Source organism: Coffea arabica, chromosome 7c (genome assembly GCF_036785885.1).
Source record: "Coffea arabica cultivar ET-39 chromosome 7c, Coffea Arabica ET-39 HiFi, whole genome shotgun sequence".
NCBI lineage: Eukaryota > Viridiplantae > Streptophyta > Magnoliopsida > Gentianales > Rubiaceae > Coffea > Coffea arabica.
Window position 1 is genome coordinate 8,924,767 of NC_092322.1, and position 24,926 is coordinate 8,949,692.

Sequence of the window (24,926 nt, forward strand, 5' to 3'; positions counted from 1 at the left end):
TTGAGTCCAGAAGAGTCGGGCTTTACTCTATATACGCAAAACTGTCAGGTACATTTCTAGTCATGGAAACCTTTACAGCTCTTAGGTGCACGGCAAGTTTCTCTATCTCTAGACACATGATAAGTCACAGGCTGAGCAGTGGCTTGACACAAGTCGTCGGACCAGGTCACCTGAACGACTCTGGATTTTGAGGCCGTAGCAGATTATCCGAAGAACAGAAGTCAGGAATCAAATACATCTTTCAATGATTGATAAGCTTGGATGTCGCATGGATGTTGCAGCCAAATATAGATTTTGTGTTATGTAACTTCTGGTTTGATAACCTGAAAAATGTCAATTCCATGTCAAACTGCCATAGTATATAACAAACCAATTCAGCAGAAATTAACAATTCCTGTACAGACTAGCAGCATAGCTCAATGCATGGACTTTAACTAATATACCTAACAAACCAGAGAAATCCAACAGGATGTATTACCAACACACACAAACTCTGTGAAGTTACCAACAAAAAAAGCCAGGCTTTGCTACACACACTACCAAGTAAAATGAACAATACCCAACATAAAAACTCCAGGAAGCGTATCCAAAATGGTAAAAATCAGCATGTTGTACCACACTGTGCACAACAACCTGCACATTCTAACATCACCAAAATTGCCAAACAAGGTAACAGAAGTAATTTAATCAGGGAGAAGACGCGTTAGCATTTGGCATTGCTTGGACCTAACAGATAGGGTTATGCATAGAAAAAAAAAAAGCATCTTAATATCCAGAACCATGTTTTTACAACTAAAAGAAATGGTCAAACAGCAAATTGTACTCGAATGTGAAACATGTAGAGCGCCCGTAACATAGCAGCAAGTTAAAACGATAGCAATTGCGAAAATAAAAATCAAGAGAAATTCCTTCAATCCCATGCTATTTTAATACTGATTTCCTTCAGCCAATGTAATGGTCACTATGAAGCCAAATTATGAACGATTCTATAGGCAACCAAGCACATTGCAACTGTATCAAATGCACTGCTTCATTACATGAAAACTAAAACAAGCAATTTCTGCATTAGAATCAGGAAAAATGCCATTGTCATGCAATAAAACAACCATGACCTGTGAGCAATTATTACAGTCAGATTTCTATCTCCATGATCCCAACCAAGCCATGCAAGCATAAATCAAAGCTATTTATCTTCTACTATTTTATGTACAAAATATTCCAACATAACTAATAAGATAATGGAACGAGAGGTAGTTCCTTAGAAAATGGTAAAGGAATAGCAACCTTTAAATATCTGCTCTTTGTCTGCTCAAAAAAGCTTATAGCATTGTCAAGTGCGTGGAGAGCCATCTTTTTAACCTATTGCAGGCAAAGAATGATTTAGTTCAAAGGTATTTCTGAATTAACCATATAGGATGTTACATAAAGCTGAAAAGGCAATCATCTCAACATCAACGATGATAAACTATGGCAATTACTTTCAAACTGCAACATGATGGTGGCAGGTATAGTTCATCAAATAGTTCATGCTGTAAAAAGTCATACCAGAAAAGTAATGCTTCCTTCCGAAAATTTAAAAGTTCACTTCAGCACTAATATTTTCAGCTACTATACCTCTAGCTTGTCCTCCTTGGCCTGATGTTTTTGTGGAAGAGTCCGAAATTCCTCAGACAAGCGAATACACTCAGAAATATTTTCAGGAGAAACAAAGTCGAGAGCAACCTTAATGCAAGACTGCAGAGTTGAATTGAGAAGATTAAAAGCTAGAAACAAAAAGAGAAAACGATAACATCCACCAGTAATGGAAAAAAAAAAACTATTGGTATCCTGTATAGCACAACAGAAAGCAAATTTAGCAGACCACGAAAACATATCTAGGGATAAGGAGGAAGAAATCTGTAATATGAGCATATTTTATAAGAACTCAAGTACGGGAGACTAACAAGCAATCCTGAGTCCTACCGCAGCGTTTATACCCCTGTTATGAAAGAACCATCAAAAGTTCTGCAAATGACAAGGAACATCATACATCTGAATCATGCTAGTTACTACCACTCTGCCTTAGATGAAGGTGATATTTTTTAAGAAAAATACTGGTAAATCCCCTAAAAATGAAAGTTCTGTAAGAAATTTGTCTAGAAATGAAGAAGTAAAGTGTGACAAATTTTGCAAGACCCCTTCATGATGTTAAAGCAAGAACTAAAAACCAAGATCTCGATAAATTAAGATACAGGAATATGATCACCAGTTTCATTGTAGCAAATCAGCATAAAGAGTCACCAAACATGTCTCATAATTGCTAGTACATCCTGTAGGTGTCAAAAAGCTTTAGTATGAAACATGAGGGTTTTTGAGGAGCTGAGTATTGCACTCAGAACCAGGTGTTATCCCAAAGGATTTAAGAACCATTGGAATGTCGTTGAAGTTGTTTTCCCAGTATAAATTCCAGGTAAAAATGAAAAAGATGGCACAAAAAATTCCTTCTACAATCTGCCCAAGATTTAAATAAGCACACCTGAGCACAACCATCTGCTTAAGATAGCCATGTACAGATGCTAAAAGAGATAGATTTCAGGTGCATTAAAACCATAGTTACACACTTAAAGGTTTGAAAGAGAGTTGAAAATATAAACATGCAAGGTGCTACATACCTTAAGATTCCTAACTTGATGAGGACACCCTGCCGGCACAAAAACTGCATCACCGAGTTTTTGAACAAACGTCCAGGGTTCAACTCCTATATTGACCACATAAGAATATTACATAAACCTTTTGGAAAAAAATTGAAAAGATACACAAGATTTGTTAAAGCTTTAAAAGATATTTAACCAACCAAACTCTTCCTTCAGCTTCTTCTTATGATACTCAGTCAAGTAGAAAGCTTGGTCATGAATTGGGTGAACAATCTGGAGAATGAAACACATTGGATCATGATAATTAGCTGGTCCAGAGTTTGACAGTAACAAGAAGTCAATTGCTAACTCTCAGAGAGAGATGGGATCAAAATGTATCTATAGAAAGCTTAAATATAACAAACACATATGTAACCATATCAAGATGCAGCACTTCCACTAAACATGGCCCCCCCAAAAACATTAAGCCCATGGTGGCAGAACAGAACCAAGAAGATAATTAAACAAGCACAAGTTCAGGTTCAATGAAAGGCAACACTAAGCAAACGTTAACGCTGAAAATCGTCTTCAAGTGATCCAATCGGATTCAATAACATCTGTTAAAGGTGCTTAATTTACCCATCGAGACCAGATGCAACACTGACTTTCATGTCATCTAGTGAACATTTTCTAACATTTTCAGCACACGTTTATCAATCTCTAAATACACAGCGAATGCAATTAAAAGACCACCTGTGTAACACTTCTTTTTGGCATGTCTTGGGACCTCATCGCAGAAACTTATAAAAATAAAATTAATGATAAAATTACCTTTTCCACGGGACGGCAGTAAATATGCCTGAATTCCCTATGGTGCTTTCTAAGATATTCCTCTAGCTTGGGAACATCCTGCCGCCTGAATATATCCCAGATTGCCCCACCCTCGACTTCAAAAAAACCATTCAGCTTGTTTTTGGTACCTATTTCAAACACATATACAGATTACATTTCCTGATGTACGTTCTTTTTTAGAAACACATACCCAGATGGAACAATATCAAGCTCACCTACACTACTATTTTCCTTGTTCAAGTCTGTACTTCTAATATGTAATTCAGAGGCATTTTCAGTCAATGAACTTCTCAATTTGCTATTCTGCTCATCACTAGACTGACTAGCTTCATCATTTCTTCTACCTGGCACACTCTTTTGAGTTCCCAGCAACCCGCCAATGTGGGAACTCTCAGAGGGCAATCCAAACTCTGTGACTGGTTTGGTCAAAATACCATCTTGCAATGTTTCAGCTGCAATGGAGGCACCACCTCCACTCCCTTTTCCAGCATTAGTTGGCAAATGATCAATACTCCCACTTTGAAGGTTCAAAGAATCAGAAATTTTAGGAGAAGCATGACTAACTTCAGTAGTTAATGCACTTCCAGATGGTTCCAACGTCACGGGCACCTTCTCCACAGCCTCTTTATCACTTGGATCAGACGTCCCAAAGAGTTCTTTTTGGTCTTGGGCATCATGCTTTTGCTTGAGCTCTTTTATTTTAGCAAGCTGCTCTGGTTCAACAGCCACTTCAGCAGTATGCATCAAGATATTCACCTGGTTCATATAAACAGAGTTAACATAGTTTATAAAGAATAGCATCTATAGGTCCATATTCAAAACAGATTACCATCATATCAAGACAAACAACAGGAGAAAACAGTATTTTCTGTCACCCAAAAAAAAAAGAAACCAAAAGCAAACCAGTAATTTCTCGTAAATTAATTTTTTGAAAGCTGGGCATCGAAGTTTGACTCATTGACTACATCAAGATACTTCAGAACAAGAGTTGCACAATTTCCCTTTTTCTAGTTTTTTGGGGAATGACCTAGACTGATACTCACAAGAAGCAAACACCTCGATTATCTCAGTGATAAGCCCCAAAATGAGCAAGTACGTTTCTTCTTATACTTTATTATCAATGGTTGTTTCTAATAATGAACTCATTTCCTGGATGCTACCATGCCACTAGACGAACATGTAGAAATTATCAATAATACAAAGAGAACTTTTTTTCCATAAAGGGATACTACAAATTTAGATTACACGTGTCTTTAACTTCTTTGACCCATATGTAGAAACTATCAATAATACAAAGAGAACAATTTCTTTCTCCTAAAGAGATATTTCTGTATCTCGCAGAAGTTAAGACACATTCATTTAAGCTTTAGCTCAATCAAGGAATATGAAATAAAATGGATTAAGATTACTATGGAAGCCTACAGGTAATACAATTTTTCATTCAACTACAAACTTGACGGGTCATCCAAACAATCATCTGGAAAATAGTGAAAGAAAGCTGGATCCATTAATCTATGTTCCCCAAAAAAATGTAGATAAACATCTCCATTCATGGTCAAATTAAATTGCACCAAAGCAATACTGAAATCATGCAGGAACCTATCAATCTACATAAAAAGGGACAGTCTTTCCACGATGTCCCGCTGAGGAGCACTAAGTGAATTATCACTTTCAAACTGAATTATATTTATTCCTAATAGTTATATCAGATCATCGCAATTTCTCAAAAGGCTAGCGCTGAAAAGCTTTAATAGGGAATCACAAATCTTTCCATCCACACAAAATCCTGGTCTTGCTATCCTCCACTTTTGCAGCACATCAATGCAAAAGGCTTCCATAAGAACCATGTCCCTTAAATTATCGAAAGCAGCCACAAAGAACATCAAGGAAAAACAAAATCATGGCCTTGCAACCATACTGCTCACTTAGTTTGAACCCTATGTCTCAAATATAGTGGGAAAAGGGGGAAAAAAGGTGTGCATTTATGCTGATAGAAAATCCTTAAAGCTTTGGTAGAAGCATATAATTTCGCATAAGGGTGCATCTTCCGTGATCAAGAGATCTTTGAAGATTAACTGTTAGACCCATTATTTTTAGAAACAGAACCACCAATGCATAAATAGTTATACTATATATACCGCATCTGACATGTCACAGTGAAGCTTCGTCACTGAATCTCCCCGTCCAAGATCTTCTGCAAACCCATATGCTATATAAGTCTTAGGCCCCATGTCTGGCTTCAGCACTGTAGTTGGCACTTTTGCCGCCAAATTAAGAATTCCTGAATTTGGATGTGTATATTCTTTAAAAGGCAAGGCACTAACAAATTCTACACAATGGCGAGGCAGTCTCTCCCCAAAGTAACTTGATGACGGCCAATCCTTGAGTTTTAACATTTCAGGCCAGTGTTTTCCATCTGCCCGACCATCAGTGTATCCCTTAAAAAACTGGTGTATATTTATATCAACCTGCACACATAGAGGACAGCTTAGAAAACTCAGAGAGCAAGAGATACACACCAAAAATTTGAAGTATGAAATAATTTTCCACAAGAAATGGGAAAACATGCTACATCTGTGAATGAAGCAAGATACACCATCATATATGTCAATTTTGTATTCTAATGCTAGAAGTGAATAATTTCTTTTTCTAAGAAATTGAGAACATCTTTAATGATCATAAAACCATTCAAACACATGCATGGTCACTTGCAAACCTACTGCACCATCGTGGCCTGAACAACCTATTGAGAGTAGTACCTTTCAAACACAAAAAGATCAACATTTTATCAAATACCAAGATAATATAAAAACATAATTTACTCTCAAACTCACCAACAAACGAGCATTAAGAGTGGTATTGCAATTACAGTGTTTCTCAACATTCCACATGCCAAGACATTTAGTGCTGCAATTTTTAGATCGACTCCCTGTAAGACATTTTGGAAAGTGGGGCTGGCAATGGAACGCAATATTTCTACCATGCATAAGCAAATAGAAAAGGAAAGTGCTGTGCCACAAATCAGGACAAAGAGAAACCAAATGCTGTAAATACAGTTTTGTTTACAGCAGAAAATTGTTGGTAAAATCAGGTGATATCGTAACTATTTATCAACACCAAACAGAAACATGAACCTGCTTTTTCCATCAATAGACCCAGGTAACAGTGATCAGATTTGCTGCATAAGTAAAAGCAGCCACCTAATTGAACAATTCCCCTAGCACTTTTGTGAGCCATCCAACTAGAAACTAATATACACCTCTTCAATATGTATGTTTAATATAATTTATACAGAAATCACTTTCAAGGATGTCTACTGCAACAAAAAGCAGAGCACTAATTATGATGAATTCTACATTAAGAAACGCTGAAGCTAATTTGCATCCAAAAAGTAAGACAAACATGTTGACAGTCATATGCTGAAAATAGAGTAATAAAACAAATTTAAAAAAAAAAACAGCTTTGCCCAAAGTTACTCTCACCCCAAGTTGCAAAAAGATTAAAAAACATTACTATAAGGACCACAGAATAAAACCAAAAATCACAGAAAACTACAACAGTTATATCTGGCCAGATGTATGTCTGCCTGCTGCGTGTATTTACTTTGTGGCTGATTTGCATCTTTATTGATCCTGATGGTTCAAAGCCAAGGTACCAATAGAAAAGCATGCTGAAAACTACTTACTTCACATCCATGCAGCATGTCACGGTGAGAAAAGTAATCCAAATGTCAAGATTAAGTATTCCAAATCTCAAAATACCAAAGTACCAAAATGAAAATTTTAACAGCTATATGTCATGAACCAAAGAAAAAGAACCATATATCAGCCAATTCATGTGGCACATCTCTTGATCCGTATTTAGGTTCAAGAATGTCTGCGACTCCTAAACGCAGATAAGATTTAGACCTTTCTTTATGGAAGTGATCTTGTAGTTGGGAAAAAGATCTTACATTTTCTAGAATTTAAGAGAGATGCTCCAGCAGCTTAAAGAATCGAAGAGAAGCTAAGAACGTAATTACCAACAGCTAAAGAGTAAACCAAGATAGTTAGCATCCTTCCAAAAATAGCCACACAATTTGCCAACATTTACCATCAACTACTACTACTCCATAAATGCTAACAGCACGTGTTAGGATAACTGCCATTTAATGGAGAATCAGATAAATTGGAAAAGCACATTGATTGTCACATAAGAAGACTGCAAAAGAGAGAAGAAAATCAGACAGGAAAGAATGAAAAAAGGATAGACAGAAAGGACTTGCCTCGCACCAATCAAGGCAATCAATTGCTGTCACCAACAAATCCGACGATCCCTTTTTAACTAGGATCTCACGTACTGCACGCCACATGACCATTGGCTCCCAGCTTAACCCAGATGTTAGTTCAAGAACATTGCCAACGATGACTGGTTCTCCCCTAATCCAATGTTTCTGGAAGTGCTCCAAGTCCCCTTGCTGGAGGTCACTTGCAGAGGGACAGTACAAGTAATTGTCACCAGAATTCTTTCTTGAAGCAGCTTTCTTCAGTTGTTTATCTCCAATATCAGAATCATCACTGTATTCGAAACAGGTACACTGCTTGGAAGTTTCACTACAGTTGCCAAGTCTATGGCTCTCAATTAAATTCTCGACTTTCTTTCTGAAATCCAACACATCTTGTTCAGCATATATGCACCTGAGCTGCAGTTGCTCATACCCACAACCACCCCTTTCTTTAGGAGGGCAAGGAATTTCACCAGTTTCTTTTGCTTTCCAGTCAGGAAGGGTACTTTCCATCCCAGGAACTGATTCACTACATGAACCTGAAAAGCTTTCTTGTTTTGGAGGCACCTGCAGTTCGCCATGCAAGTATCCTTTCCCTGGGTCAGCGTACTCGATAACAACTTCCTTACTACCTCCTTGTAAACAGCCTTCACGTATTTCTCGACAGCAAGTCAGACAGAGATCATAAGAACACTTTGGACAGCTTCTGTGGAAATCAACTATAGAGGTACCGCAACAATCACTGCACAAGCATGTGTCAGTTCTCAAACCTTCAAAATAGGATCAACTTAGTTACTAAGAAAATGACTAATCAATAAAGAAGTGGCCTACCAATAAAGACGCTCATCTGCGAAACATCTAATCCTCTCTACTCCTATCTCTGACGATAATATTCCTGTATAACCAACATTTATCACATGTAGAAGTACCAAAATACTGACAGAAAGAAGTATACATGCAATTTTATTAGAAATACATTAACTAAACCATCTTGACATCTTCATATAATAAGCAGTCTGTTCAATCTTTTCTCACCCACCTCCCTCTCATGTTTGTCCACTTCGGTAGCAAAACACAAGCCCTTTCGCAATAACTTATAACCAAGAGAACCGAAATGGAGGAGAGTTCGAGGAGAAGAAAAAGCATTAGTGAGATGATGGCTAATAAGCATAGAGCAAACTCCCCACCCACCCCTAAAACCCCCCAACCCCCCAGAACACAAGCCAAAAAAAAAGGAAAAAGGAAACCAATAAAAATGCAAAAATACAAAAGCACCTGCAAGCTCAAATCCATCTAACATATTTAAGTGATACCTCGAATTTTAGCTTCTGTCTCCTTTTCCACCATTTGGTCATGATCAAATTGTTTGAGGATAGGGGCAACCATGCGAACAAGATACTTAAAGTGATGTATCACTTCAGCTTCATTATCTGGAGTCCCAGAATATACAGTTTGCTGCAATAATGAACACAACCAATCATAAATTACCACCGTCTACCCTGGAAGCAAGAAAGCAACCCAATGCAGCAAAAACTTACATTCTGTATCTCATCTCTTCGTAGACAAGCTTTGCAGTTGCAGTTTCCTCGGCAATATGGGCATGCTTCTGCTATTGCTTCCTCTGAAAGCTGAGGGTACCTGTATTTCAGTCAAATATAGTGGTAAATATTGCAATCAAGACAAGCTAAGCACTCTATTAGCATCTACTCAAGCCAGCACACATAAGAGCTGAAAAGCACCATATAACTGATAAAGAAGGTTGTTGACAAGAAAATACACTAATGGCACAAGCTTAACACAAACATGTACTACTGCCATGCCGCCACCAGCACACTAAGATCAGCCAGAGCCAGTAGACTAGAACATCCAAAGTAGCTCAAATTAATAAGAGTGCACATCTCTATGATAAGCTATACTAATGAAAAAGACACACCACACATACACAGAATTGGTGATTGCACTCAATCCCCTATAAAATGCTGATGCACTAGGTAAAAACCTAAAATATAACGCAATCAGATAAAATATGAGAACCAAAAGACAATATCTACTTGAAAACCATTCATTATTTTGCATGCTAAACAGTGGAACCCAACCTAGAACCTCATATGTTAGCACACCATCAATGACTCATACACTTCCTTATTCAGCCAAGAGACACTGATCAACAGAAAACATAATGCACTTGGTCTGTACTCGACAAATACAAGGCGCACATACCACAGTATACATGATTCTCGCATAATCAATTAGAACAGCCAAAAGCTTATTTTCCATCTTGCAGTTAACATGGTAATTAATAAATATGGCAGAACAAGCATGTAATTTTTGGGATCTATTAATATCACTCAAATGTGAAATTGGAATATCTTCCAGATACACTTGCCATCTTTTGATACAGAGATAACAATAGCGCCTATTATAGCCATTCAATTGCCGTTCCTTGCGACACCTCACAACCCTCTTATTGCTGTACATGCATTGGTGGCACATTTGGCAATCATCTTCAGGATCCTGTTCATTCAACTCTTAGTATGACTGTGATTCATCCCAATAGATTACATACTATTCCAACTATATAATCTTAAGAAGCCAGCAGACAACTTACATCAGTACTGAAGTGCTTTCTTCTAAGATCAACCTTGGGCTTATGGCAGTTCTTCTTCTCCCGAGAACTCCTTTCTCTAATTAAGTGTGCTCCATCATCTGATTCTGTACGATCATCGTCTTCTTCCTCAATTCCTCCCACCTTTTCCATTTTTGGACCCTTCCTCCTCCTCCTCTCTTCAGTTGAATCTGTTTTCAAAGTTTTCTTGACTTTCTTTATTGCCTTAAACACAGATTTACCATTTTCATCGCCAATTTTATCCTTTTCGCTGGATCTTTCCTCTTTCTCATCTTTAAACATGTTACTCAGCCCCCCTGTCTTCTCCCGTGACTTCTTCTGTCCTCTCTTCAATAAAGTTGCAGGCATGAAATCCTTTTTTGCAAATTTTATTAAACAAGCATCATCCATCTCCTCAGAACCATCAACATTATCACCGTCATTGTCACATCCAGCTACTTCCCCTTTCTCAACCTTGTTACTCTTACCCTGTAACCAATTCTCCTTAGAGCCATCAACATCAATACCATCATCACCATCTCCCTCTGCTTTTACTCTCCCAACCTCCTTAGCGTTCACCCGCAGCTGAGATTTCTTCTTACCACGTTCATCCTTACCATCTTTCATGATATCTTCAAAACCACCATCATCAAAATTATCCTCTTCAGATTTCATACCTTTCATCGCCACTTTCAGTGTCTTGGTCCTCGAACCCTTTTTCAACATTTTCACCACACTATCTCCATTTTTCTTCTTCGAATTCTCACCATCTTCCTCCTTGTCCTCATTACTCATTGCCCTCCGATCATTTTTCATCTTTGTTCGCAGCTCAAGTTGACCACACCTTTGACCACCTTTACGCCTGCTACCCTTCCCTTCTTCATCAACAATCTGGTCATTCCTCTCTACTTTCCTCTTTTTTTTCCCCCATTTATCCCCGCCACTACTTTCAGCAGTAATTAGCTCTCTACTCCGCTCCTCCTCTTCCTCCTCAGTATCTTCTTCGCTGCTCTCAACTTCCTTCTTCTTATCCAACTCGAGCTCCCTATGCCTCTTATCAATTTTTTCCACCTTATATTTCTGCCCCTCCTCCTCATCACTCATATCACTCGAATCACTGTCCTTTACACCATCCTGAAATTCTCCACTCCTTCTACCAATTTTAATCATATTACGCCTTCCTACCTCTTCATCATCACTCCGATAACTTCTCACAGCTTTCTTCTCATTTTCCAACTTAACTCCACCACTTTCTGTAGCACTACTTATTTCTTTGAACCAGTACTCTTCATCATCGCTACTCTCTTCATTTCTTTCAATCTCCTTGGCATGCTTCCTCCTCAACTCACTTTTACCACCACTTTTAGAACTTTGAACCACATTATCCCTAGCACTCCCTTTAGCACCTTTTGCAACATCACCTCTTTCCTCATCACTCTCCTCCAACCAACCAACTTGCTTCTTTTTCATCAGAGAATCAATTTTATCACCCACCTTATCACCTCTTTCCTCATCACTCTCCTCCAACCAACCAACTTGCTTCTTTTTCATCAGAGAATCAATTTTATCACCCACCTTAGATCTCTTAACAGCATTTCCCCTGTGGCTCTCGAATTTTGCCCCCTTCTCATCACTCCTTCTACCAGTAATTTTCACAACATTCATCCTCTCATCCTCCTCTGTCTCTTCGCTATCTTCCTCCTCCTCCGCCTCCACTCTCATCCTCTTACTCCTCGGCTTTTTCTTTGGCAACACCTCTTCTGTCGAAGAAGACTCGCCGCCCCCGCCCTTGCTCCTCTTGTCTTTGCTACCACCGCTAGAAAGCCCTAACTTCTTCGACTTATTTGCAACAGAACCACCAGCCTTACCACTACCACTAGCCTTAGATTTCTCCGAACGCCTTTTCTCAGACCTAGAATTTCTCGACGGAGCAGAAGATTTCCTTTTCAAATTTTTTCCGACGATTTGGAGGTAATGCTTTTCGCAGTAGGGTTTTCCATGGATCCTCCAGCTATGGCACCGCCACGTCTTACCGTCAGACCTTCTACAGCGCAGCTCATCCGGCGCCTCCCTAAAATCGGCGGCCTCTTCTTCCGAGGGCGAGTCCGCCATTCTCCGCCGTTGTCCACCCGTTGACACGTGTTCAAGTCAGTATTTTTAGAGGGAAAAGGAAGCTTAAGAAGAGAGAGATATTTTTTGTGTCGTGTAAATTTGCATGTATATGAAATAAATATTTTACTGGAGGAATGATTCGGAAATGTTCACTGCGGATGTTTAATATTTATAGCAGGGAGAGTGTGAGGGTAATTTTGTCAATTAATATTGGCCCATGGTTTTTGTTGCTCAAACTTTGTGGGCACCAGATGTCCAGTTGGCAACACTTGGCTGTAAATTGGACCCAAACAATTTCCAGCCCTGGTGTTTTTTACTAGGCACCGTTTGGGCTATGAGATTTCTATCCTAAATTGGAACCAATTTTGTGAATATGTTCACATATTCCTATTTGACGTTTTATTATCTTAAATCGGTTTAGAATGCATTGAATGTAGTAACAATGTGTAGAATAATTTGTATTGTTTTTCCTAATATGTTTTGCTTAAAGAATAATTTGACATACCTGTTTAGTTTAAGGATTTATATTGTTTAAATGTTGGATTAATGTTTTATAATACACTATTAATGTAAAGATTTTTTACCTGACAAGCATGGATATATAATACATTGATAAAAAGTGAATTCAAAATTTGAACAGTGTTGGTGTAGCATTCATTTAAGCCTACTTGTGTACAAAAATTTTTTACATTGATAATGTATAAAAATTAATCTCTTAAACGTTTTGCCCAAATATTTGTTTTACATGTGCTATTTAGAAAAACCCTGGCGTAAAATGTATCTATACGAATTGTTTGGTATTTATTTGTTTTCCTTATGTGCAATAGGAACTCATTAAAATTAGTTTAGAGGTTAAGTATTTAAAGTCATTAAATGCATTTTGCACTTTAAGAGTTTTGACCAGTTTTATTTGTAAAAGAATTTAGTCCTTTTTTTTCTTTTCGAATGCACTAGATTTCTGGTTCAAACGTTTGTGTTTGGATAGGAGATTATTTGAAATATTATTTGGAATAATTACTGTGGCACTTTTTTGTTATGTGATGTATGTGAGATAAAAAAGTAATTAGAAAAATAAAAAGGTATGTTAGAAATTGTATTTGTGATATAAGCAAATAATTTTTTGCCATTATTTGGCTATCCAACACACCCTCGAAGCCCATGCTAAGTGCAGGAGATTTAACCTATGTGATAAAAATATTTATTCAAATGAATTTATAAAAAAATAGTAGAATTAGAATTGCATCGTAATTGGTTTAATTGAATCAGTTGAAATGCATGAAATTATAAGTAAATTGGCCAAATCAACAAACTATAAAAGGAAAACGAATGTATAAGTTTAAAAAAAAAGGATTATAGTAGATAATCGTACCATACCACAACAATAATAGCAAAAACATCATAACCATTGTTAATATACCATTATAGCAAAATCATAGCCATATCAAATCAACAATTAACATGTATCAACTATAATGTCAGATTTAGATCCTACCTTAGTCACGAAGTTGCAAACAATAGATAATCTTTAATCACAGTTTAACCTCCTGCTGCCACAAACATTAGATTTTGGAAATATAGTTAGAAAATGTAAGAAGGTTCCTATGGATATTCATTTGCATGTATCATATATTCCATAACGAAATTTTCATATTCAAACAATGGCTATTGAGAAGGTATTGCAGTGGAAATTTCACAAATTTTATTGTAACAGCTAAACATTCAAAATTCCAGAAAGAAAGAAAGTAAATGATCAAACCTATCCAAACATCGACAACAAAAGATTGAACACAAACACTTGAAGCAACATTTTTTAGTATTAAAAGTCTTCATTATTATCAAGTTGAAGAGCACTATAATCATGTTCATTATTAAGTGCATCTTGAACCAGTAATCTTTAGCATTAAGACCCTCTATTATTTTAAGTGGTCTAAACACCACTTAAAAGCTTGATAATCATATGGAATATAAGCCAATCGCAAATGGATAAGCTTGATAATCATATGGAATATAAGCCAATCGCAAATGGGATGACACAATAGTCAAACCCAACTCAACTATACATTATAATGTTGTAGATTTGACATAATTACTTGCATTTGATTTTTTTTCCCCTACCTAAATTATCCCCAAAGATGGCATATAAAAATTTTTCCAACAATCATCTGCAAACTGCTTTATATATATATATATACTTTTTAAAAAATGAGCTTCTTTAATATTAATTCTTGATATAAAATTGACAAGTCTTGAGCAGTTTTATTTGTAAATTAATTTAGTTCTTTTTCATTTCTTCCAAAAGCATGAGACTTCTGGTTCAAACATAGTATTATAATCCTATTTATAATTAACAGATATCCTCACAAATGTTAATAATTACTTTCTAAAATTTAGCTCCAATTACGACATAATTGTAATAAATGTAAATGATTGTCTTATCTTTTGAAAGTTTTAGTGCTTTACGTACCTTCTAAAATTGAGCTCCAACCACGACATAATTGTAATAAATGTAATTGATTGTCTTGTCTTTTGAAAGATTTAGTATTTTACTTACCTTCCAAAACGAAAAAATGAAAAGCTACTTTTGCCTACAATGGTTTATGATTCTTGTAGTTTTATTTTCTTTTTTTTTAAACGGATGTTTCCTAACGGACATTTATTATTACACATAGATTTCACCAAATTTATTACACATAGATTTCACCAAATCTATTATACATATGCACATATATAAGAAAAATAGGAGGTTTAGTGTTTTGTTTCTCATCTTGTCATGTGGCTTACTGGTTATTTGACAAGTGGCACGACTTCAATATATTTTCTCTTGCAAATTGCTTTTGCTCCTTCCCATGTGTTTAGACCAAACTAAGATAGAGAAAAATGCAGTTTTGGTATCCAAACGTTGACAGATGAACATTTTTCATCTCTAAATTTTGGACAAAAATAAACCCGGTACCCAAACATTTAACTTTTGAGCACATTTAGTACATTTAACAGGTTTGTCCCATATTGTTATTAGAAAGAGTCATGTGACAGTCACGTGTCCGGTAACTATTGCATTAAAAAATGTCAAAAAATGTAAAAAAACCTTTTAATAAAATTATTAGTCATTAAACTTAGTACTTAGTGTCAAATGAATATTTTATTTGATAAATTATTAGTCCTTAAATTTAGTACTTAGTGCCAAAAAGATATTTTACATGACACTTAGTGTCAAAAGGATATCTTACATTTTTTTGACAATTTTATACAATAGTTGCTAAACATGTAACTATTAAATGACTCTTTTCGATAGTAATTTGGGAAAAATCCACCAGATGTACTAAATATACTCAATAGTTGAAAAATTAGGTACTAGATTTGTCATTATCCAAAAATTGGGGATTAAAATCATTCATATGTCAAAATTTGGATATCAAAAATGTATTTTTGTCAACTAGGACCCATTGGGATAATTTCTGACTTTAAAAAGGACTAGGCCATATCTTTTTCTTTAGGCCTAATCAGTTTCATTAAGCTCAATTATGAGACTAAGTTGATGTGTTGTCTAATCCATCACCCTTAGATTAGTTTTAATCTAACTAAATATATATATATATATATAATATAATAACCAGTTGGCTCTATTGTAGCTTCTTTAGGCATTGCCATGTGGCCTGATGGGAGGTGAAATTTGCATTTCTTTTGCTGCCTTGACATTTGTCCTACCATTATAAGAATGCAAACAGGCTGCAAAATTTGGACCATGGAATAATGATATGATATGAAGTATGGTAAGAGAAGAGCAGTCTAACCGCTTGCTATAAAGAGAAAAAAAAAAAGGAAAACGATCTAAACAATTTGTTTTATAGTATTAAAATCAGTGAAAAAGCCTATAAATTGTTAGTGTAAATGCAAGCTTATTATTTTAGAAAGTAAATATAACTATATCATGCATTTGAATTTGTATTTTAGATTTTTTTCTATTTGTTTGGGATTTAGAGGAAAAAAAATCTACCAAAACATATACTATGGATTTGAAAAAAAAGTATAAGAGAAACAAAATTCTTTTATGTTTATTTTGTTTTATTAAATGAATTCTTTTTTATTGTCAATTTTGAGTTGTTGGATTTGAATTTATCAATTGTTCTCCTTTTAGTTTTTGTTGGATTGTTAACTTTGTGATGCACTTTGCTAGAGTTTAAAGCCTTTGACCATTATTTTTTAGATATTGTCTCTGATTTTTAGATATATAGGCGGCAAGCTTATTTGAGATGAAAATTAAATAAATTTCTATCATATAATGTCCACAGGGTGAGCCAAGAAAATCTCCAAACAATTAACTTTCAATTCTCTATCATTTGTTTTCTTCACAATATAATTCAATAGTGCAACCTCATGAAAAAACAAAAAAATTAAAATAAAAGGACTATGCTATTGAGCTATTCCAAGCTAATAAAAATAAAACTAATTTTTCATATATAATTGAATGGTTTATATACTATAAAAAATAAAGAGTTTAAAATAAATACTTCTTTAGAGTTTAACAAAACTGGTATATTTTTTTAACAACCATGCACATTTTCCTTTATACCACTAAAAAGTGACGAAAAAAACATTGTTTTTTTCGTGAAAAAATATGCACATTTTTCTTTTTTTTATTAAACACCAACTACGTTGTCACTTCTAAATTATGAAAATACTTATATGTTTTGTTATTTTTTTCAAAAAATATGATTGCAGATACCACGAATATATTACTTGATCAATTAATACATTAAATACTTTTCAGTGGGCACTGGCTATGCGCAGCACAATGTAACTCAACTAGTAATTATTATATTTATTTATAATTATAAATATAATAATTATATACTTTTGCTAATTAATTTTACTTTTTCAAAAATCTAACACCCACGTATATTTTAACGTTAGACGAACCCTTTTGAAGTCTGTAGAAGCACTTACAGAGTATGCAGGATGCTACCATGCACTTGTGGAGTCTGCTTTATCTTCTAAATCTCAAAAGGAAACCTGGAATTGTAATTCCAAATTTTGGCGTTGGTTCAGTCTTTTTTTTCCCTATGCATAGTAAGTTTCTAATTGCCATGCACTCACACGCAGTATCCAACTCACCTATTTGAGAAAATGAGAAAAAATTCCAGATGAAATGGTCTACAAGTTGGTCTGATCCATTTCAAAACATTGCATTGTGCCTGCATTGTAGCCATGTCTCGATATCGGACTTTTTGTCGGCCCGAATGGCAGTCGACCTTTTTTCTCCTGCAATTTATGAAGTCTTTAATAAATAAAAAAACTTTTTTTTTACACTAAATTATTTGCATATTTTTATTTACTTATATTATCAATATATTTTTAATTATTTTTTTATTTTATATACATTATATAAAAAAAAATATTACAATATTTTTTAAAAAAATTATCTTCAATAATCTACAATCCAAACACACTCACCGTGATAGTTGAAAAAAATTACAACGTTGTTATTGCATTGGTGTATTATCAACCAATTTCTCCATAAAAAATATCCTTGTTTGAGTTGTCATTTTTATAAAAAATTTTATTTTTTAATTACATTTTTGTTTTACATTCATTAAATTATTACAATATATATTTTTTTACAAAAAAAATTTCAGAAAATAACACTCCACAGAGACTTTCTATTAGCCATAGGCAGCGGGCTACTAGACCAAAGTGGTACTACTTGTGGGGGGACAAAACATTCAAAAAGGGACCTTGAAAGTCGAGAAACAGCAGAATGTCTTTTCATGTTACTCCTTCTGAGCAACTTTTTCAAATGTATTTATTGCGAGAAAGCTTTCCAGGTTCCTTGAGTTGGTGTTGTTGCAGTAAAAAGTGACAAACTGGTTAATTTCCGGGTCCTGGCATTTTTTTTTCCCTTCGGTCAAAACCCACACTTGCAAGTTGCAAGTCATTCTCCATTCTTTAAATTTTCTAGCAAGTCAATCTCCATAGTTTCTTGTTTCTGTCCACTGAGACTGAGCACGAGGGCCGGCGGAATGGAAGGTTCATCATCGTTATGGGGATACGGCTCAGTATCAGGGTCGAAGACGAAGGAAATGATAGAACAAGCGAAGGAGGAGTTGCAAATTTTGGAAGCTCAACAACCAGATAATTTTAACTACTTGAAGGATGAACTTAAATCCTTCATCTCCCGCTTGGAGTCACAAAGCTTGCCTCTTCCTTCCGGTCATGACAACTACAAGAACTCAACTGGTTACTCAAATATTTCCTCCGCCTCAACTCGGGGTTTGTTCTGCGTTTTTTCTTTCTTTTACCCCTTTATGATCTATAGCAGGTTTCTTTCTTTTCTTCATGGGAACTTCTCTGTTGTATATTGTTGTGATTACAGAGTCATCAGCTTGCAAGAAGAGGAAGAAAGAAGATTCTCTGGAGGATGAGAATATTGAAGGACCAAAACGGAAATCTCAAAGGGTTGCTGGGGATGGCTGCAGCGAAAGAAGGAACAGGATTGATCTGGCCATTGAGAGGGCTCGAGAATGTCTTGAAAAAATTCAACGGTTCAAAACCAGCTTTTGTTGATTTCGTTCACCATCTTATTTACGTAATCACGACTTGCATTGATATTTGGTTTCACGAGGACTGGTGGAGTGGTGATTCTCAAGCTCGTGATAAAAATGTCGAAACTGAAATTCACTTCAAAATTAGCCTCGTTCATGCCACTTAATGGCAAAAAAAAAAATTTTGTTTTTTGGTATGCAGTTTTTAATGTAATGAATGAGGCTAATTAGAGTGAAATTATATGTTAAAAAAAGTACATCAATGTTTTAAATAAAAACAAACATTGGGTCGATCCAGTGATCTGATCAGAAGAAAATTCGGAAATTCTTTAATTTTATCAAAGAAATTTAAGTGTTTCCTCATTCCTACCTAATCATGTGCCATAAATTTCGTGAATATTGAGATGTACTCTCCCACTTCCTCTTGTTCTTAAATCTTAATATAAAAAAAGGGTAAATAAGAAAAGACTTGCTCTTGTTCTGCATCACGATGCAAATTTTGTCTTTCTGTAGATCTTAGAAGGGAAAGTTAAGACTGTCAATCTCAACTTTTGCACGGCTTCTTCTTCTTCATTCTTTTCTGTTTTTGCGTCAATACACGGCAACCAGTAAGTTTCAAAGAAACGAGAAATTAGTTGATACGCTGCAATGATCAAATAAACTATTTCGACAAAAACACTTATTTTTAAAAATTATTGCATGACAAGCAAAAAGAAGTACAGAGCTTTTACAAAATTAAAAAAAAAAATAAATGATATAAAAAAGGGCAAAAATTAAGCATATGGATTAACGAGAAAGGGGGTTTTCAAAGAATAAAAAAGATCAATAGATAAAATGGAATTTTTTTGGGCAGTATCTTAGTCCCACACACATTAGTCCTATGGGTCTGCATGGGCATAGACCCAGTATTTTTCAATCCCATTTAAGTTCCTGTCCGCCCTGCCCATTTGCCTTGTCTAGTTTTATAGCCAACAAGAAGATGCAACTATTCTACTACTAAATATGGTCCTCAACCAAGAACAGCATTAAACCAGTACAAGTCCCGGGGTCTGCAGAAGATTCAAGGGAAGGCTGGGAAAGCATTAACACAGGAAATCGTCTTCAACCATACTTTCCAAGTGATCAAAATAGGTACAACAACAACAAATCATATTAATGGGGCTTAATTTGCCCATAAGGATCACATGCTACATTAACCTTCATGTAAATGAGCTAACATTCACTAACATTTTTAACAAGAGCTCAGAAAGATGATACTGAAATCAGGGCACATCTTTATAAATCTCTAGAACTAAAAATGCAATTACCTTTTCCACTGGACAGCAGTAAACATGCTTGATGATTGTACCACCATCCACTTCCGCGACACCACTGGGATCGTTCATAGCACCTAACTTCAACACGTACAAAGATCATATTTCCTGATTTACAATCTATTTTATAAACTGACATAAAATAGTATCAAGCTTACTAAGACCACTGTGGTTTTCCTTGTTCAAGTCTATACTTTTAGTACGTAGTTCTGTGGCATTTTCAGTCAATGAAGCTCCAAATTTGCTATTCTCCTCATCACTAGACCGACTGTCTTCAGCTTTTATGCATCACACACTCTTCGCAGTTGCCAGCAATGATTCAATTTTGGAGTTCTCTAAGGGTAATGCAAACTCTATGACTTGTTTGGTCAAAACAACATTTTGCATCATCCTATTCCCTGTGGAGGCAAAACTGTCACTCCCTTTCCCAGCATTAGTTGGCAAACGATCAAAACTCCCACTTTGAGCGTTCAAAGTATCAGAATTTATCATCGGGCAAATGATGCAAAATTCCAGATGGCTCCATTGTCATTTTGCCCTTAGATTACGGCATCTTCTCCATAGCCTTTTTATCACTTGAATCAGATATACCAAAGAGTTTCTTTGGTCTTGGACATCGTGCTTTTCCTTGAGCTTTTTAATTTTAGGAACCTTTTCTGATACAAAAGTCATTTCAGCAGTATGCATCAAGATATTCACCTAGTTATGAAAAGAGTCGACAAGTTATAAAGAATGGCATCAAGATATGCAAGAAACATTACCAACAGATCAAGACAAACAAACAAATAAATAAATAAAAAAAGAGTATCTTATGCCGCAACCAAACGCTGTCCAGTAATCTCTAGTAGATTAATTTTGTTAAAGCTGGACATCCAAGTTTGACTCATTGGCTGCATTAAGACACTTCAGAACAAAAGCCAAACTTTTTTCCCTTAATAGAATTTGGGGGGATGACATGAAGTGGTACTGGTAAGAAGCAAATATCTAGATTATCTCATTGATAAGCGGCCCAAAATATCTATATAATCAATATATGACTTTCTACTAACGTGCTCATTTCCTGAACGATACCAAGCCACTACACCAACATCTCGAAAGTACAATTAATTTCTTCTTCCAGAAAGAAATACTCCAAATTTTTATTACATGTATCTTAGAGAAGTTCAGACGCGTTCACTTGAGCTTCAGTTGAATAAAGAAAAGAGATGAAACAAAAAGGATTAAGATTACTATGAAAGGCCTGAGGTAATTCAATTTTTCATTCAACTAAAACCTTGACAGTCATCCAACCAATCACCCGGATAAGAAGAAAGCTAGGTCCATTAATCTACATTCACATAAAAATGTAGATAAACATCTCCTTTCCATGGTCAAATAAAATTCCATCGATGCACAAATAGAGACCATGCAGGAACCTACTCCCCAAACAAAGGGCCAGTTTTTTTTAAATCTCTGCTGAGGAACACAAAGTAAAAACTCCTCAGATATTATCACTTTCAAACTGAATTATGTTAATTCCTAGGTGATACTTTTATCAGATCACTGCATTTTCTCAGAAGGCTAGAGCTGAAAAGATTTGATAGGGAGGCAAAAGGATTTCCATCCAGACAACATCCATCCCGGTCCTGCTATTGTTCAACATTTTACAGCACCTCAATGCATAGGGCTTCCATAAGAGTTATGTCCCCTTAAATTATCAAAAACTTTTAAACAACAAAGAACATTATTTTTTTGGGGGGGGGGGAGGTCTTGCCACCCTACCGTTCGCTTACTTTAAATTCTAAGCATATTATGGAAAAAAGTACGTAATTTATCCTGAGTGGAATTGTCGAAAGCCTCTTGCTAATGAAAATCATTAAAGCTTGGTAGAAACATATAACTTAGCATAAGGGTGCATTTACCAGTGATCAAGAAATCTTTTAAAGATAAATCAATAGGCCTGTTCATTTTAGAAGCAGAACAACCAAGGAATTGTATTTATACTATGTATACTGCATCCGACATGTCACAGTGAAGCTTTGTCACTGAATTTCCCCATCTGAGCTCTCAGTTGGGATTTTATGAATGTAACTGTACTCTTGCTGCTGTATGACACAGAGAACAAGGAGGCATCATTCCATCACCTATGGAACATAATACCACCAGATCCGGAAAAAACATGTCTCAGCAACCAATATGATTTATATGTCTTAGGCCCCATGTCTCAGTTGGGATTTTATGAAAGTAACTGTATTCTTGCTGCTATATCAGCAATGACACAGAGAACAAGGTGGCATCATTCCATTACCTATGGAACATGATATCACTAGATACGGAAAAAAATAGCATGCCCCACAAGACTAGCAAACCAGGAAGCAGAACATTGCAACATGTCCTTGACTTATAAGAAAAATTGTTTACGACATAGGCAAATAAAAGCGTCTTAAAGAAGCAACAGCAGTGTACAAAGAGAACACGTTCCAATCCACTTGAACACCTGTATTTTTGTAAACTACATACCACGAAATAGATGAATTAACTTTTACATACGGGCAAACAATGCGGCACTTGGTCACTTAAGTTAGATAACATCTCCTTTATGCAAACAAACAAAGAAGAAAAATTTCAGCTTGCAGAGAAAATGTTCGTTAAATCTATGGACTAGAATATGTAAGAGCATTTTCTGAGCATGAGTCAAGAAGGTGTTCAATTTATAGACTTCACTAACATATCTCCGCACTGACTAACATAGTTAAATTCATAAACAGGTGTCACAAGAACTTAACCACGGTAGGGAAGGGTTATATAGAAGCTAATTCAAAATTCAATTGTTTGAACATGAAAGAAGAAATGCATTCAAGTTTCTAACCTCGTGAATTCAGGACTGATGTTGCAATCACATTAAGGAGTCAATTGCTCTTAGCTGGTTCCTCCCAGTTCGACTGAGGATGAGATGTTCCTCATACAGCCACATTAAAAAGATGACGTTTATATTTCACACATCTTGCTTTTTGTTATCCTATGTCTCAAATCCTTGATTTCAGCATCCAAATGACAATTACCTGAACTAATCCTCTTCATTACTCTCTGCCTCTTCTAGTTCCTCATCTTCATAATTCTCCACCTCTTCCAATCCATCCCCTTCACTCTGACCCACATTCTTCAACTTAGCATTCCTTCTTAACATTCCACGGCGTCCCACGTTAACAAGATTAAGAAGGTTCCTCCTTGCCTCATAAACAGGGTTCGGCTGTATCAAGCATCCTCTTTCATAAGCCTCTCGTAGAAACACCGTGTGCCTCTTCCCTTTCGTCGACAAATAAAACATCCCTGGATGATCCAAAAACAAATCCCGGATATTCAAATCAATCCCAAACCACTTCCTAAACTGACTAATCTTCTCAACCTCCACCATCTTCTCCACAGTCAAACTCAAAAACTCATGAACAATCCCAGCAGCCCGCTTCTCCATTTTCTTCATCCCAAATTTACTCCTCCTCGTCCCCTCAATCGGCATCTCCTCATACGGGCCAATATAAGGCAAACTCTGCCACTCCTTAACCTTAGCCTTAAAACTCTTCCTCAACCTCATCCCTGGAGGATAGTTATGCTTAAAACTATACCGAATCACGGTTCTATCCACATCACAATCCTCTCTGCAACACTCCGTTAATCTCCAATCCTCAACAGAAGCAATTAAACTACTCTTATCTACCTCGCTAACTAGCTTTAAAACATGAGTATTAGGTTCATTGCCATCATCAAGAGCAAACAGATTCGGGTTTTTCGCAATTACCGAGCTCTCAAAGTCGTCAGGCAGTCCAAGCTCTTTCCATACTTTGAAAATGGCCCTCAAAGGTAGTGTCTTGGTGAGAGAAATCGACAGAAGTCGCACCAATCTGTCAACCACAAGTGGGATTGAAGCATTGATCGCTTGTGATTCATGATCAAAGATTTCCAGGGCAGCCAACTGGAGGGTGCAAAAGGGTTCAAATTTGGTGGGGTGGTTGAAAATGTGGAAAATGTGCGGGTATTTGCGTAGGAAGGCGGTGGCGCCGCGGTTGAGATGGAGTTTCTGGGACAGGCGGTTGAGAAAGCCGAGGGGAACGGAGGGAGGGTTGTTTGATTCTGAAGCGGGAGTGGCGGTGGCGAGGATGAGGTCTTGGATGGAGATGACTTTGAGGAGGTTTCTGTACTTGTCCATGAGCTTTTCGAAAGTCGGGTCTCGAGCTCTGGAGGCTACATATTCTGCTGAGGTGGTTTTGCGGCGGATGATAGTGGCAGAGGTAATGGTTGGTTTGAGGGTGGCAGTGAGTCTTTTGATAGTTGCGGTGGCCATTGTTGGGGTGGCCGAAGGCGGAGGAGTAATTGTTAGTCTCGGAGGACGCCTTTAAATTCAAATTAATCCTTAATAAATATGTGATTAAAAAGGCCTATCTAATTTCCCTGCATGTGTTGGTAAGAGAAGGGGTGGGGGCATAAAGGCGCTGATAGCTGATAACGACTTTAATCAGTGTAAATATGGGTGAAAGGAAATTCCAGCTACTGCACATTTGAATCGAGCGTGGCCCAATTTGTGAAGAGTTGTTTTTGTTCTCACTGAATCTAATAAAAGCCCAAAAGTACATTGGAGAGTCGTTTGTCTACGAA

The 24,926-nt window shown here is 36.3% G+C and overlaps 3 protein-coding genes across 5 annotated transcripts; 1 reads left to right on the forward strand and 2 right to left on the reverse strand.

Annotated features, from left to right (window-relative positions):
• On the reverse strand, positions 1 to 12,580 carry LOC113698657 (uncharacterized). 2 transcript variants are annotated; one of them, XR_011817764.1, is made up of 15 exons: positions 10,337 to 12,580; positions 10,115 to 10,242; positions 9,267 to 9,366; positions 9,042 to 9,183; positions 8,560 to 8,623; positions 7,729 to 8,470; positions 5,603 to 5,932; positions 4,029 to 4,220; positions 3,680 to 3,943; positions 3,444 to 3,592; positions 2,834 to 2,906; positions 2,652 to 2,737; positions 1,615 to 1,734; positions 1,285 to 1,359; positions 1 to 323 (listed from the first exon to the last, which is right to left on the reverse strand). XR_011817764.1 is itself a non-coding variant. In XM_027218544.2 (14 exons), exons 1-14 carry the CDS (start codon positions 12,443 to 12,445, stop codon positions 300 to 302), a joined length of 4,683 nt encoding a protein of 1,560 aa, XP_027074345.1. In that variant the 5' UTR covers positions 12,446 to 12,580; the 3' UTR covers positions 1 to 299. The 2 variants fall into 2 exon arrangements, 1 of the variants encoding a protein (XP_027074345.1); XM_027218544.2 differs by having other exon boundaries at positions 3,680 to 4,220.
• Positions 12,581 to 18,359: 5,779 nt separating this feature from the next.
• LOC113697832 (uncharacterized) lies at positions 18,360 to 19,301 on the forward strand. Its single transcript, XM_027217421.2, has 2 exons — positions 18,360 to 18,712; positions 18,816 to 19,301. Exons 1-2 carry the CDS (start codon positions 18,463 to 18,465, stop codon positions 19,004 to 19,006), a joined length of 441 nt encoding a protein of 146 aa, XP_027073222.1. The 5' UTR covers positions 18,360 to 18,462; the 3' UTR covers positions 19,007 to 19,301.
• An 811-nt stretch (positions 19,302 to 20,112) lies between these two features.
• On the reverse strand, positions 20,113 to 24,753 carry LOC113698202 (protein ROOT PRIMORDIUM DEFECTIVE 1-like). Of its 2 annotated transcripts, none has more exons than XM_027217917.2 (2): positions 23,146 to 24,753; positions 20,113 to 20,953 (listed from the first exon to the last, which is right to left on the reverse strand). In XM_027217917.2, exon 1 carries the CDS (start codon positions 24,613 to 24,615, stop codon positions 23,344 to 23,346), a length of 1,272 nt encoding a protein of 423 aa, XP_027073718.1. In that variant the 5' UTR covers positions 24,616 to 24,753; the 3' UTR covers positions 20,113 to 20,953; positions 23,146 to 23,343. The 2 variants fall into 2 exon arrangements, with proteins under 2 accessions (XP_027073718.1, XP_027073717.1); XM_027217916.2 differs by having other exon boundaries at positions 20,113 to 20,996.
• Positions 24,754 to 24,926: the final 173 nt, after the last annotated feature.